The sequence below is a fragment of the Ammodytes marinus genome (assembly GCF_949987685.1).
Source record: "Ammodytes marinus genome assembly, chromosome: 22".
Taxonomy (NCBI): Eukaryota; Metazoa; Chordata; class Actinopteri; order Uranoscopiformes; family Ammodytidae; genus Ammodytes; species Ammodytes marinus.
In genome coordinates this window covers 10026520-10043365 of record NC_137226.1, presented here as the reverse complement: position 1 = coordinate 10043365, position 16846 = coordinate 10026520, and the positions used below count along the sequence as shown (strand labels likewise).

General features: G+C 40.0%; 1 protein-coding gene across 1 annotated transcript in view; it reads left to right on the top strand.

Moving 5' to 3' along the window:
• Positions 1–16846, top strand: part of cacna1c (calcium channel, voltage-dependent, L type, alpha 1C subunit) — a gene marked incomplete at its 5' end in the record, with an annotated part of 185599 nt that overhangs the window by 59724 nt on the left and 109029 nt on the right. The window contains 2 exons of the mRNA XM_080051210.1: positions 911–1325; positions 6768–6873. Coding sequence (XP_079907336.1) covers positions 911–1325; positions 6768–6873 — 521 coding nt within the window. The remainder of the gene's footprint in view (positions 1–910; positions 1326–6767; positions 6874–16846) is intronic.

Below are 16846 nucleotides of genomic sequence, written 5' to 3'. Positions count from 1 at the left end.
TGAGATTTTTTTTAAATGAGTAATAATAATTATTGCAGAGAAATGTATCACATTTTCCAAGCATTTTGCCAAACAGTTAGGCTTATTACCAGATAATTACCAGCAGCACCTTTGGGATAATTCCTTTGACCAACCAGATTGTGTGGCTGAAGCAATAGCACATTCAACAAAACAATAAATCAAATATACCCAACTAATAACAGTAATAGAACGGATAAGACATATCAGAAATTAAACAGTGTAATTTCAGGCAATTATAGGCAAGCCTCAGGCAAGGAGTTCCAAGCATGTTCCTTTGACTGTGAATGCATAACATGTGAAGGCGGATACTTCCGGAGTTGTATGATGTAGTAACAACTCTTCCGGATCTAATGTAATCTTCCCTCAGGCCATCATCCAGCTGTTAGTTAACATGTGTATGCGTAAACCTCTGGAGTGAGTGGAATGGGATTTAAGTGGATATTGTACCCGCTCTGTATTCGTACTGCATGCAGGATAAATTTATCAATCTCATTCTCCTCTCTCTAACCTCTGGACATCTCTTTTCTCACTTCGTCTTTCTTTCCTTTTCTGTTTACTTATCTCTCTAACAGAACGGGTTGGATTAAAGGTTCAGTAAGCGGAATTGTGTGTGTGTTGTCACCAAATGAATGGACTTCATAACCTACACAATATGCTTTAGAACCAAACAGTACACAGTTAGCTCTGTTGTAATTGTGTGACAGATGGGAGTGTGTTAGTCACCGGTCTATTCTGAAAAATATACAGACATATCACTTACTGATAAGTCACAATTCAAACACCCTTAAAGCTTCCAAAGTACACCATGAAACTGTATACCATTAAATCACATAGGATGAGATTTACTTACAAGTTTTCAACTTTCTCATCTTTCTTTTCTCCAATCCAGGATCCGACTACTCTCCTCCACCCCCCCTTCCTCGGCCTCCTCCCCCTGGCCTGACCAACGAGCACAGTGGCGGTGGTAGCCATGGCGACCATGGGGGAGGAGGGGACGGGGTCAACCACGGGTCGGGCGTGTTGGGCCTGGCCCCAGAGCACAACCCCACACCTGGGGCGGCCCTGACCTGGCAGGCGGCCATCGACGCTGCGCGACAGGCCAAGATTATGGGTAACGCTGCATCAGGCGGAGGGGCAGGAGGGCCCATCTCCACGGCCAGCTCCACGCAAAGGAAGAGACAACACTACGCATCAAAGCCCAAGAAACCCACAACCACGACAGCCACAAGGCCGCCACGGGCCCTACTCTGTCTCACGCTCAAGAATCCCATCCGCAGGGCTTGCATCAGCATCGTAGAGTGGAAGTATCCTTTGACTCACCATTACTGTAGGTTTGTTTTTATACTATTTCCATGGAATAATGTGCAACATGCTTCATCTCTCTTTTGAAGTTGACATTTTTAAAGGTTGACACTTGGTAATCTTCATTAATTCACTTTTGTTAGACACCCAGAAAGAAACCTCCCCAGGATGTGTCCTCTTTAAGCTGGAGGCAGAGATTCTGGAGAATGCTTGTTGTCAAAATCACTTTTTGTCAGAATCAGTTAATATATCCTCAAGATCCGCTACCTATGCTCCAAGTTTGCACTGAGTTTTCTGATTTACTTGTGTAGTTGTTGGCTACCCTCAATTAGAACTAAATGGATGGCTGGATGGATGGATGAATGCTGGTAGAGACAACGTCAAAAAGGACAAGTAAAGAGGGAAGCAGGACATAAACAGGTTATGCATCTAATTTCCTTTTTAGTTTATTATTCCTCTTTCCTCTCTTATATCCCTCCCTTTTCTTTCTTAATCAATCTCATTCCTTCTATGTCTCACTCACTCTGTGGTTCTCTGCTTTCCAATCACTTGTCTTAATCCTTTCCCCTTATATCTGTCTCTCATCTCTTTTTCTTCTCTCCCCCTTTCATGATCTACATTATTTTCTCATAGAAGGATAGAACATTGTGGTATATTCATCCCTCCTTCACACCTGTCTCCAGCATGTGTCTTTGCCTAGCTCTTTCAAACTGCATTAATCCTCTCTCCCACAGGTCCATCATTTGCTCTTTTCCTTCTCTTCTCCCTTCACCCTCCACCTCCATTTGTCCCTTCACCATTTAGTATGGAACCCTCGCTCCCTCTGCCCATCCAAATCCCTTTATTCCCGCTGTTCCTTTACCCGTCCTTCCTTTTTACCCTTCCTCTCCTCTGCAGTTTTCTTTTTCTTTTTTTAAAGCTGCAGAACATAATGACTTGGTTTTCCCTCAGGGTGAGATAGAGAGAGAACAGTAGAGGGAAATATTCAGCAGCCAAAGTGATCGATAATAGGAGAGGGTCCACATGTGCATGAACTCGGCAAAAGCACAGTCACACATCGTCCTGAGAGGAAGAAAATGAGAGGAAAAGAAGGGGTTGCGGAAATGAGAAGGGCAGGGATGTGGGCTGGACATGGATGTCGACAGGAGAGATGATGGAGCTTAGTAGCTGAGGAGGGAGGGAAGATGGAAAAGGTAAACAAGAAAAATTATAGAGCAGGGGAGGGCCAATAATGAGTGAGGGGAGGAGCGGAGAGAGGATAGGGGGATCAAGAGGGAGGAGAGGAAAGAAGCGCTAAGCAAAGCAAATTGTTGAGAAAAGAGAAGATTAGTTAAAAGTTGTGTGTGTATGTGTGTGTGTTCAAGCGTGCGTTTGAAGAGGGTTGCATTTGGGAATCATCATAGAGGAATAGATCAGAGTTGATAACATTTTAAGCTATAATGAGCAAAAGTACTACTGTATGGAAACATTCTTTTGGTTGTGATTGTAGGCTACACATGCATAACATAAGCTCCATGACTGGTTTGCAACCCCACATGACAACAAATACGCAAAATAGGTTTCATCAAATTTTAACTTCTAATTGGGCTTTTGAGGATTTTCATCGTTTTCAGTTACAAACAAATAACAATATTTTTATATTGGTTTTCCACTCTTTGTTCCTGCAGCCAACATATTCCAACAGCAATATGAATCTATTTTTTAAACATATATTTTGTGATACATGATGGCATAGTTCTTTGGGACACATTTTTTATGAACTATATTTATCAAAGAACTACAACATAACTGTTTTATTCTGTTTGGTCCTCGTTTGTTTTGATGGTTTTGCTTCATTTAATTGAGTTCACCATGGCTTGCATTTATTCATGCATGTCATTCAAACAATAGACAAGTTTTTCTCTAACAATATTTCAGATTTACCTTAGGCCATCCTTTTAAAGTGAGTGCAATCTCCATCTGTGTAGTAAAGCAGTAGCCACAGGCAAATTATCCTTCTGATCACCTTGTGTATTCATAGCAAATAGTATAAGTCATAATCATAGTCAATAGTAGGCCATCCTTTCTAGCTGTTGTTTAAAAAAGGAAATCAATGGACAAAAGCATGCGTAAACCCTCAGGGTCACTGGGACAATCTAATCCTGTGACTGATGAGTGTTCAGATCATTACCCACAATTCCCAGCATTATTAATTTAAACTGCACTAAAGGGAGGGAAGGACAAGAGAAAGAGAGTGACAGAGAGAAAGGTGAGCGAATGAGATGAGTGAAGATAAAAATTACGGACATTAAAGAAGGCTCTTAAGGTAAATAAAAAGACCTGAAAGAAAGTAAACTCAGGATGGAGTCTGAGTCATAAAAAAATGGAAGACTCACAACAACCAAGATATAGTACAATTGTGTCCTTTGCAATTAACAGAATTCCCCTTCACACTGTCAATCTTCCAGCCTGCCTCTACTTTAGGATGTCCTTCATAACTGCAGTGTTTTAACACAAGTCTTTGAGTGACTTTGCACTCTGTACTGAATGCATTTGTTTTATATATGTGTATAACTCTGCATTCATGTGTTATTCTATACAATTTGCATGTCTATCTGTCAGTGCTTGTGTGTTTGTGTATGTGTGTGTCCTGCATTCTGTGGGTACCACCGTCTCTAGAGATAGCAGATCCGAAATCTTCCTCTCTCCCCATCTGTTACCATGACAACAGCTACTGCTCTCAACAGGTCGATGGGGCCTGTCTGAGCTCACACATACACATGCACGCGAACACAAACTTAGATTAGAAGATAGAACACACTCATAAACACGGTTGGAAAAGCAGACACATACTTACACACAGATGATACTACACACAGATAATAAACGGCCTAAACACACACACACGCAGAGACACAGCACTCTCGCATGCTGTGTAATTATAGCATTTAAGCATTACCTGCACACTGCAAGGTCAGCTTCAGAGACAAGGAGAGAGCGGGGGCAGGTGTACATCAAACTATTATGTTCACTATATGAAGTCACACTAAGTGGTAGTTTTGAAAAAGTTAGTTATTGAGTTCATTCACACACACACACACACACACACACACACACACACACATAGTCTATTTACTTGCTAACTTATAGCTTATATACTGTATCAGGTATATGAGGGGTTACATTTTTGTATGCATTTAAACTCAATCAGGAAAAGAGAGATATTCTTAGCCGAACACAGAAAAATATTGAGCTCACTCTCCTAGATAGTATCAGTATGGTTTCTTGTTTGGGTTGGTCAAGATAAGAGAGTATCTGGGTTATTGTGATTTCCATGTCCTGTTTGTGTGAGGCTACTGCTGTATGCATAGTATTTCAGAAAACATCCCGTTGTGTACGTGGATGTAATCCCACTGTGACAATTTATTGCAAGCTTAAACTGTTAGCTTGTTAAAATGCTGGATGTATAAGTTAAACTCCAAAGGCCTCAGATAGTAGCACCCTAGTGAATACAACATCATGTTAGCTTTGAAACCTGAGCTAACCGAATTAATTGTATTTATTGCTATTTTTTGGAGCTGACAGAGCCAATGCCCCCAATTAGCTTTGGAGAAAAATAACTAACACTAATATTCCTTTGCTCCTACAGTATGTTTTTAAAGATGGATATTATATTGTTATGCTAAATAATTGACAATATAAATAGACGTGGTACTTGGCTTGATTCTTCATTCAGAACCCCAGAATTTCCTTCAAGTGTTGTTTTGCTCTCAACACCACAGCAGACAGTAGATTTATTATCATGTTGATTAAAGAAGACCTTGAGTTTTTTTTTTTATATTTATAGGTCAGGAACCCAGAGTGAGTAGCATGCAATTTTTTCTGTGTCCCCACATGTGTGAAGTTTGTTTTAATGAACCATGATAAAAGGTTGAGTGATTAAGATGGATGCACTTTGGTCCCATGCTGAATGATCTTGCGGCCAAAGAAGTTCAAGGGTCAATCCTTAATCCAAACATAAACTATGTAGTAGCTTGACCATACGATTCTTTAGTTCTCCCCCGTGTGCTTTCTCTGTCTGCAGGGCTATTCCTCAAACAGTAGTTGGGGCTCTAAACTGGATAGCGGTTCTGTTTTTAGAGGGGCCACACATCAAGATTTTCACTTTTTTGTTGAGTCCACTTCTTATGTAAACTGAAACTTGGTTATTTATGTGTTTTGCCATTAGTTACCATACTGGGTAATTTCAAATATGAATATATTATTCAAGTGATTTATGGTAGAATGATTAAAGTTACAACAACAAATGTATATTAGTGCATTTTGCAATAGGGATAAAAGTGAACATTGCCATTGAATGTATACATCTTTCCTTGCAGAAACCAATAGTCTCGACTCTATTATTTTTACCCCAATGTGAAACTCTACCTGCAGGTAGTTCTAAATATCTTTAGATACGTATATCACTACTTTGCCCAGGGTTTGTCCTTTCAAGTTGAGGTTCTGACAGCAAAACTCAGCAGTACATTGCTGTTTATGTTATACTACAAGGTCTGGAGTCTAGACTAATTAGACATGCTGCCAAGAGGGAAGAAAGAGAGGAAGGGGTGAAAGGAAGGAAGGAAAAAAAGAATGGAAGAGAGCAGAGGGAGTGCAAAAAGAGGTGGAGGGAGGTGACAGCAGTGGCAGTTAGTAATTGTGTTGATGAAAACCAGACCTCCTTTATCTCTCCTTCACATTCTCTCTCCCTCCACTCTCAATTCTCTCTTACTTTGTATCTCTCCTTCTCTCTGAGGCCAAAAATAATGAGGTCACTCCCCTCTCAAGGACCGTTCCATATAAAAACCCTCTGTGTCTCTCCCCTCTCATTCCATCTCACTTGCACTCTTTCTCTGTCTACATCCCGTCTTCCACGCGACAGGCCTGCTCCTTGGCGCATCCATATTAGGGCATGCACTGTCTCCCTAACCGCCCCTTGCAAACACAAAGGGGCTCCTAGGTGAACCCAATATGTCTTATTGTTAACGAAAAGGCAAACTCAACAGCTTTGATCTCTCTCATTGTATACAATGCATGTACACTCTATGTGTGTGTATATATATATACTTTTGCTTATGTAAGGATATTTTAGCTTGTTTAAAAATACCTCTTTGTTGAAATAACATGCCTGATATGAAGACTTTGTATTCAGGAAAGGTCAGAAGTCAGTCTGTATTATCTTGTACTGTGTGTTCTAGAGGTTTGCATTAATAATTGAAAACATACCTTAACCTACCATTCAACACAGGAACAGTGGAAATAAAATGGGACACAATTTGTCTGAATATAATTTAGACCCATTCTCAATCAACTGTCAATTTAAGGAAACCAAGGTGACCTAGAATGACCTCTCCTGTGTAAATGTATTTACACTTCTGTTTTTTGTACTGTGTACTGTTGTGTATATTCCTTAACCCTCCTCTAAGACCATTTGAGATCATCATCCTGATGACCATTTTCGCCAACTGTGTGGCCTTAGCTGTCTACATCCCCTTCCCTGAGGATGACTCCAACGCCACCAACTCCAACCTGGTGAGTCATCTACAATTCTTTTAATATGCTTGCTTGCTGTTTAGTCCAATAGTTGCTGGTTTAAGTAAATGCTTGGCTATTTAGAAATTATTTTCCAATTCCAAGAAGACAGAGTTTTTGCTGCTTTGGTCCCACACCTGAGTTTACTTTAGGGATATATCACCTTTACTGGGTGTGTAGCAGATTGTGTATTTTTTTTTTGTTTAGCATTACTGAGCAATAAGTCATTTGCACAGTTCCAGCTGATTCCATGAAGTGTGTGATTTGGACAATGGAGAGTGTGAGTTATATTGACTGAGGACTCATGAGTTGTATCAAATAAAGCCTTGTGAGTTGATTTTATCAGGCAAAGTATGCTTTTACAGAAACTTTGGAAAATGTCGGCTTAAGAGTTATGAGCGCTTTGGTGAACTGGCTCAAGTTGTTTTGATTCAAGACTTACAAGAGTTTTTGGTTGCTTGTGGTTGCCAATATGTCATATTGTCTAATTTACTAAATGTAGTAAAGTAAGAGAAAAAAATTTCCTACAAAGCAAAGACATCTGTTGCTTTTTTTTTTTTTTTTTTTTTTTCTTTCCAAACCTCTTATCTAATTTTCTTAAAGAGGACCTATTATACTACTTTTCTGGTCTTAATTTCTTCTTTTACACTGCTATAGAGCAACCTGACACGAATCACATCACAAAAAACTATGTAGATTTTCGGGAAGCTCTTTCTCTTATTTTGGCGATCCAGCACGTCCTGTCAACACTTGAGTGTGTGTGCTTCGGCAATCTCCGCTCCCTCCGCCTGTGCATCGGCCATCTCCGCTACCCTCCCCCCCCCTCCTGCAAACCCCACTCCGTTGTGATTGGTTACCTTCCTTCCGGAACACTTTCAGTGGCGGGAAGCGCGAGCATGGACCTATAAGGGCGCGAGGCAGACGCGAGGCAGACGCGAACAGGGAAGTGACAGCATTACCATACATGGAAACATCCGCGTGGTGACTTCACAAAGTTACATGCGACGTCACAAAGTTACAAAGGGTAGACCGCTTTGAAGACGTGACTTCTCGACTGGCTAGAATAGTGTTTAGTGCTCGGCACAGACACCCCAGACGGTCAGCAGGGAATACGTCGAAATGCATGTAAGTCATTATTTGATAATTTAGTATGGTTAAGCATGACTATGAATCATCATAACAACGTTTATAGGTCATAAAAGTCAAAAAGCATCATAGGTCCTCTTTAACCTGGCTTGTCACCAGTGTGTGACTGTGTGAAAAGCAGTGAGGTGCTAAGTGTTTTTATGAATTAGTATCCAAATATCCAGCCTTGAGGGTCACGGGATGGCTGGAGCCAATCCCAGTTGCCATTGTGTGAGACATTGGGTACAGCATGGACAGTTTGCAAATACATCGGATGGCTGCACATCAATATGACTATACACACTGTATCTTTCTGTACAATTTGTGTGTGTGTGTGTGTGTGTGGGGGGGGGGAGGGGGGGGGAGGGTGTTTGTGTGTCAGTTTTCTGATGTATGCCAGTGTATTAGTGTGAGAAGGACACTAATCCCTTTAAAGCCATATAACATCTGTCACTCTGTCATTCTTTCTTTCTAAGAATGACTTTACCACATATACTAATTCTCAAGAGTGCATGCTTTACTTTGGTTTTCAGATACCTTGTTGTTTTTGTGTGTGTGTGTGTGTGTGTTTTGTTTTCATTTGTTTACTGTGTATCTTCACTCTGATTCCACCTTTTATAATGCAGTGTCAGAGAAAGGGTAAATAGGAATGAGGGAGGACAGCTGTTTTCATCTACTTAAGCTGTGTCCATCACCTACTCTCTCTACCCCTCTGTATCTCTGTCTGAATTCTGTAGCGGAGTCAACGTAAGGCTTTACACAGCAAGTATCAGTGCTCATTACAGTCACTGATTAAACAATCTAGCTACTATTAGCTACTTTAAGCTCTTCATATTGTTTTTATATATTTGTAAAGATTCCACTTGTATTACCCAGGCTTCAAGAATACTGAAATTACAAGGAATTTGAATGCTACTCTTTTTACCGTTTTGGAACGGTACACAGCATTGGCATGGAGACTCACTCTTGCATGAAAAGTTTGTCTTCCTAAATTAAACCATTTTCAGTTCTACTTTTTTTGCATAAATATTTGGGATCCTACTGGTGATACAGCACACTAATGCGCATACAAACACACACACACACACACACACACACACACACACACACACACACACACACACACACACACACACACACACAACCTACTGGTTTTGGTCAGACACAGGGGTTATTAAATGTGTTATCGCAACAACAAGTTGTACTCCTATATAATTAATTACAATCCCGCCCAAACATTTAAAAGACTTACCCTGAAAAGGTTCTAGCTCTGAATTTTTATACAAACTAGTGCAGTGCTTGGATTTTAGATGTGTGTCGTCTATTAGCACTGTTACAGTAGTGGAGCACTTTCATCTGTTTTGGCTGCTCTGAGCACCGGTACTGTAACATGACTGTGGCTAAGTATCCTTATGATGCTCTTAATATTTAACTCTGACTCTTAATGTCATGATGTGTGACTTTTCAGAATCAATACGTCTTTTTTATGTAATATACTGTATCTGTTATATTGCTGCCAGTACAAGCTTTCTATTTCTGTCTACATCCCATAATGTGCAGCTCTGTCTCCTTGACGACATGTCCAATAATAGCAGTGAGAGAGGTTGTCATGGATATGGTAACCGTAGTGACGCTCCTCATCTGTCCATGGTTACAGAAGAATGAATGGGAACTAAATGTGTGAGAATGCTTTCTCTCAGGGAGGAATTATATGCTGCACTTTGGTTCAGTGCAGAAACAAAATAATTTGTTGAACATTTTGGGGAAAAAGATGAGTTTTGCTTAGGCTTCTCTTCTCTTCTCTCCCTTTCTTTTTTTCTTTTCTATTGTTGTATTTTTTTCTCCATCCCTCCTTTGCCCCCCTTTTTGCCCTAAATCAATATTACCCTCTTGCTCTCAATTAATTTGTCCATCTAATCAGATCTACATGGATTCTTTCAGAATAATAGAATAATGCTGTCATAACCAAGCAATTAGCAAATCAATACACCTGATTAGACACTGATTGATGGAGAGACAAGAACTTGCACACACATGTACACACAAACACACTTTAACACCAAATCCTGTCAGCAATAATGAGGCTTAATAGGATTCACAGTGACTGAGGTTTGAGATTGAGTTGGTGTGATACTGCATGTGTGCACGGTTTATTTTATGTCTATATTGTGTGCATACATTTGCAGAGTGTCGGCCATGTTTGCGCGACTTTCGTGAATGTGTATTTACCTGAGTTCATGGACGTAAATGTGAGCTTATTTGTGTGTGATGAGATGTGTGTGTGTGTGTGTGTGTGTGAGGGTGACAGGGTTTTTAAGCTTCATAAAAGCCCCTGGCTTCACACAGGTGATTTCCATTTGACAGATTGTATGACCAGGGCCTCTGCTAAGCTTTTGTAGGCCCTAAGGATAATTGGTCATAAATGGTGCATTACCCAAATACTGCTCAGAACATGGTCTGGTGTCTGTTCTTGAATATTCACGTCCCACAGATTCTCTCTTCCTTTTTTTGGGCTGTAGGGAATCATGGTAGCTGTTCCTTTGGGTACTACTCCGCTGGTTACAAGGAGTGTCTATTTATAGATGGGAGAGGAACGATCAGCATCTATCTGTCGGTTCACTTATCTAAACAATGTTGGTCTATGTTGACTTGTGGTGATGGTAGTGTGTGACTGTGCGTCTGTACTTAGGAATACTCACAGTTGAATAGTGCATACGGATAATAAAAAGAGGGATTTTGATGGATTCATCAGTATATGATATATTACCATTAGGGCGACTGAGTGTAACAGTTTGTGTGTGTGTGTGTGTGTGTGTGTGTGTGTCTGTGTGTGTCTGTGTGTGTTATATAAACAGACAGAGACTAATATGACTACTACTGTGTCTTATCTGGTCTAAAACACATAAGCAGGCCCCTCTATTGGAAGGGAAAATTCAAATCTCTTGAACATTTTCTGGAGTTCTAAGTTCCGACCATGCTGTAGCCTGGGGAGACATTATTTAGAAATCATAACTGCTTTTCCCCTTTTCAGCTCCCAGAGGAAACGAGGAATACACCATTTACAATTTTAGTTTGAGATATGGGTGCTTTCCAACTTTTAGGCTACTACTTCAGTCCTGTTTGGTTTCCGCTCCATTGTTTCCTTATTTTTGACCACTCTCTTACATTTTCTCACTACTACAGGGCTAACATGTAACTGAAAATTAACCTTGGACATACATTTTTTTTTTATCTAGGTAGTTTCTCTGCTTTCCCATCGCAAATCACACATTATCGGAACCCACAATGTCCATGAAGGAGTAGGGCTTAATTACAGCGGAAATAATACATTTCAGAAGAATACATATATTTCAATGCATTGATTAATGGATATTTTTACCCAGCCCTAGTGTTTTGAATTGAAAATTCATATATAGCTAATAACCTCATTATTCGTCTTAGTCTGCCCCTCCCTTCCTTTGAGCCTTTCTCTTCTCTCCTTCACTCTTCTTCTCCACCTAATAAAAGTGAAAGATAAAGACTCTAAATGATGGCAGCTGTGGCACCACATTCATTACAACACCATTTCCTATATCCTCTCTCCTCCCTTGCTTTTAAATAGTCCCATTTTGGTGATAAAGATCCACCTGACCTCTCCCTCTTTCTTTTCGCTGTTGCTTCCTCTTTATTCAAGTGTGTTTTTCTTACTTTAAAAATAAAGAATACCAATGTACTTTTTCTGTGTCTGCCATCGCCTTAACTGTATATGTGTCTGCCAGTCCAGACTAAATACAGCATGTCAAGTTTTTCTTTTGTGAGAACACTGTTCCAGGCATCAATCCCATGATTCCTGAGCAGATCCCTGTAAATTGTCCAATTGGCCCTGTTTACTCCAAACCTGAATACCAAACCTCTTTGATTTGAGCTATATTTGTACATATTTGCGTGTATTTGTGTGTGGGCGGAAAAATATAGGATCTGTGGATTCGTGTTAGTTTGCATTGATGTTTAACTCAATAGTAATTCTGCAAACAAATACGGATGAGCCTCATGAATCTAAAATAAAATTTCCCTAATACAGAAGCTTAGGCAAGAATGATTAACATTACATAACTGTCTGAAAGAGGTAGTAATGATGTGGTGAATGTTTTGATCATTTGTGTGTAGCCCCGGATGTGCCAGTAGTAAAGATGAGTGAGACAGATGCAGTGATAGAGAAAAAAAAGAAGAGAAATAGATAGTGCAGGATATTTTTACTGAGCTAAAAGTGTCTACCTCTGCCTTACATCGACCCACATTACTGCTCCCACAGAGTAGATAGAGAGAGAGAGAGAGAGAGAGAGAGTAATGCATCTGTCCATCACTGAAACTCACAGTTCCCACTGCTACTTTACCAAAGGGACTGATGTCATTCTTAATTTCCCCTTTCAGCTATAAACATTATTGTCATATTTTACTGTTATGGCAAAAACAGTTAACTTGAACTTGTTGCCAAGACAAGTTTTCTGCCCAATCAAGAGCCTCTGGGCAGTGGTAACACAACAAAACCTCAGGAGAAAATAGAGTGAACAGAGCCAAGTCTTACACTTGTTTAGTGTTAACTGCGTATATGGCAGTACACAGAACACATAGAAATAGAGGTGAGGTTAACCATAAAGTCCATGAATCAGCATAACATTAAATAATGTACAGAATAGGTGATCACTGCAGTGATGTTTGTTGTATTTTCAGATTGCTGAGGTTATTGCTATGTTTTAAATTAGATTTTAAGCTTAAATTGAATAAACTCCCACAAGGGAATTTGCATTTGACCTATCTAAAGTATTTTGGAGCAGCCGTCCCCCTTTGTCGAGGAAAATAGCAGTAGTACTTTCCTCCATGAAGTCTGAAAAGATATTTGGCTTATCCCCTTTCCTCATTATTCTCTTTTAATGCATTTCAGTAGGCCTGTAGGCCTCATGTCTTCTTATCTCCTTTGGTGGTTAAACATATGTGATCTTGTGAGACAATCACAAACTTAATTTGTTGAATATTTCTTAATACTGTCCGATATCATAATTATTACACATTTCTTTGTTGGTGGTGATGTTATGTGTAAGGTGAGGAAGGCTTAAGCTTCTTCTTAAGCTAATTTAAAAGAGCAAGAAATATACACAAATGCATATAGGTTTTATCTTTACAGCTTTGAACTGTTTGAATGCAACACATCAGAACTCAACTTTTGAATTGTTAATTCTAATATTAATGTGTGCTATCACATAGCTATGGTCTTAAAATATATATTTTTTTAATATATTTTATTTTATTAATACCGATATTGGATCGGATCGGCCCCATCCCTACACATGAAGCTTACTGTCTTTTAGTTGTTATACCAAGATACAGATATTTGTTTTTTCATGTGGAGGCACTTTATACAGAATAGTACTCATACTAAACGGCTTTTCTCTCCTCCCTTTCTTCTCCTCTCATGGTCACAACATGTTTAGTAACTGCATGGCAACAAAGGTAACACTCTGTGTGTGCATGTGTCCTCATCGTTCCAGGCTAATATTTGACCAGGCATTAAAGCCTGGTGTGACATCACCAGAAGAAAAACGCAAACTGCACACCAGCTCCTTTCAACTAAAACGCCCACATCAGTCAGTACCCACTGCGCTTAGTGCTACACCTGTCATTTAATTTGTTCAGTAGTAGACACTAAAACCTGCTCTGGTGCAACAACTGACATTCAGAGCAACATGAAGAAGCAGCTTTATCAATAATAGAATGATGTACTGTAATAAAGTGTTGACGCTGTAATGTTTGAACTAATGGTCCTTCTGAATGCTTTCTGGATGCCTTGCGGTCAAAGGAAAAAAAAAAATCTCAATACCTAAAATTCCATGCAGTGCAGCAACCACTGCTCACTTGGCCACTGAATTAATAGGTGATGCTGATGCTGTGTTACCATATGTATTGGCTCTTTTTTAGCCATCTTGTCTGGGATCTGGAACCCACTCTCTGTTCCTCCTTCTCTCTTTATCCCTCTGTGTCTCCGACATATATACACACAAGGTGATGGTATACATAGATATACATCCTGGATTGAAACCAGCTGTTAATTAGGTGTGTCACTATGATGCATAAGTGCATGTAGTGTGTGTGTGTGTGTGTCCAGTCTAGTAAACAAATTATTATTATAGTCATTAACTGACGAACACATCATGAGGTAACAATTGCATAACGCTCTACCTCGCTAAAGACATGGTGTCTCTTAACACTGACACAGTGAAAGTTGGGCTGAGGCTTGACTTTATTGATTATTTTTTAAATCAAATAGCAATATCTGTCAGATCTGTAAGAAATTGCAGAATATTGTGTCTATTTAACCATACGCTCTCACACACACAATGTGTTTTTTGTGTCATAGATATCTGGATCATGGAACAGAACTATTATCTCTCATTCCCTTCTATTATTTCTTTCCAATGTTTTTCCCTCTAATTACCTTTTGCTTTCCTGATTTGTAGGACAGCTATCAGGTGTGTGTGTGTGTGTGTGTGTGTGTGTGTGTGTGTGTGTGTGTGTGTGTGTGTGTGACACAGCGACTCCCTATGTTGCACCCCCGCTCCTGGGAGGTGACCCAGTTTCCCATGATCCAATGCGGCTTCTTCTCGGGCATTGTTGCCGTAGCGATATTGGGAGGCCCTTTAAAGATGACTGTGACTGTACCATGAATAATGAATAAAGAGAGTGACGGCGTATTTGACAGAGCGGGTGAGAGAGAAGAAGGGAGGGGGGTGTAGAGGAAAAGTTAGAGGACTGGGAGAGATGGAGGGAAAGAGGGGAGAAGATGAAAGAGAAAACGGTCTGTGCTGCTGTAACAGTTACTGTAAATAACAGATTGGTTTAAAGATATAATTCACCCTTGAATTTAGTGGAACTTTAGTGGGAAAAGTATTCCTATTTATTAGTGGTATAACCTCATGCTGCAACATTGGATAGAGCTTTTTTTTTACTAGCAATTCCACCCATCTTACAGTCCTACCATATCATACTCTTTTTATTTAAGGTATAGCCCATTGGCTTCCTTATATCACACAAATAAAGATGTTGTATTGTTGATGTTAAATATACACTCACCGGCCACTTTATTAGGTACACCAGTTCAATTTCTTGTTAACACCTATAACTTATTAGCCAATCTCAGTGCAGCAACTCAATGCATTTAGGCATGTAGACCAGGACAGGACAACTTGTTGAAGTTCAAACCGAGCAACAGACTGGGGAATAAAGGGGGTTTAAGTGACTTTGAACGTGGAATGGTTGATGGTGCTAGACGGGCTGGTCTGAGTATTCTACTGGGATTTTCATTCTCAACCATCTCTAGGGTTTACAGAGAATGTTCCGAAAAAGAAAAAATATCCAGTGAGCAGCAGTTGTGTGGACGAAAATGCCTCGTTGGTGTTAAAGGTCAGAGGAGAATGGGCAGACTGTTTCAAGATGATAGAAAGGCAACTCAAATAACCACTTGTTACGACCAAGGTATGCAGAATACCGTCTCTGAACCCACAACATGTCAAACCTTGAAGCAGATGGGCTACAGCAGCAGAAGACCCCACCGTATGCTAAGAACAGGAAACTGTGGCTACAATTCGCACAGGCTCAGCAAAATCGGACATTAGAAGATTGTAAAAATCTTGCCTAGTCTGATGAGTCTCGATTTCAGTTGCTTAAACCCCCTTTCTTCCCCATTCTGATGCTCGGTTTGAACTTCAGCACGTTGTCTTGACCACGTCTACATGCCTAAATTCATTGAGTTGCTGCCATGTGATTGGCTGATTAGCTATTTGTTTTTACAAGCAATTGAACAGGTGTACCTAATAAAGTGGCGAGTGTATGTTCACTAATGAGTTGATCGATAACAAATACTAAATTGAGATGAAAAATAAAAAAAATCAATAAAATAAAAGTTTATTGTTTAAAACAAAATATATTTATAGTATTCATGCTTGTGTGCTTTTGTGGCCATTTTTGTGGCTTGTAGTTTAACTCTGCTGACTGCAGCACACACCTGTTGAATAGCACTTTAGCTGTCACTCACAAATATACACTTAGTAAGTTCTTTTTTCTGGGTTGGACACATACACACACAGGGGCATGTAGAGGTGGCCGCCCATTACTTTCATGCCATAATTGTCAATCCTCGGAATGACATTGTGCTTGTACAGCAGTGTGTTGAAACAAACACAACAGCAAATATTCTCTCTCATTGGCTGCTGTAAATAATGTATTGTATTTCATCTAAAAGGCTTTAAAGTGCCCACACAGCCTTTTACTTCAAAGCAGGAAGTTAACAAAGGCATGCATACATCTGCTCAATAACAGAAATGAAAATGGAATAAAAAAGAACAGCATATGAACAAGCATGTTTGTGTAACAGATGTTGTGGGGGCTGAACACATGTCTTATCCCTTTGTTTTCCAGTAGTAAAGGCTAATTAATGTGTTGATTACGCATTCACAATCCTGAAGAGCCAGCTCCATGGCTGCAGTGACTTTGTATTGTTTTAAACCAGGACCATCATAAATAAAGAGGGGCAAAAGTGTCACTGTGAGATGCAGGTTTATGGTTTCACATTCACCGCTTTTCTCCCATCAACCAAACCTTAACGCATAAAAACATCGTCACAGATCACACATTCACAGCACATGGGTCAGGAGGTTAGGCAGCATGCGGCTCCACATGTTAACTATTAGCCTTTACTATTAGTATCACCAAGTCTGCTTCACAAAGGCTTTGATGTGTGCGTGTGTGTGTGTGTGTGTGCGCGTGCGCATATGTCTGGGGGGGCGGGGAGAGAGAAGTACAGTATTTACTTGGAGTT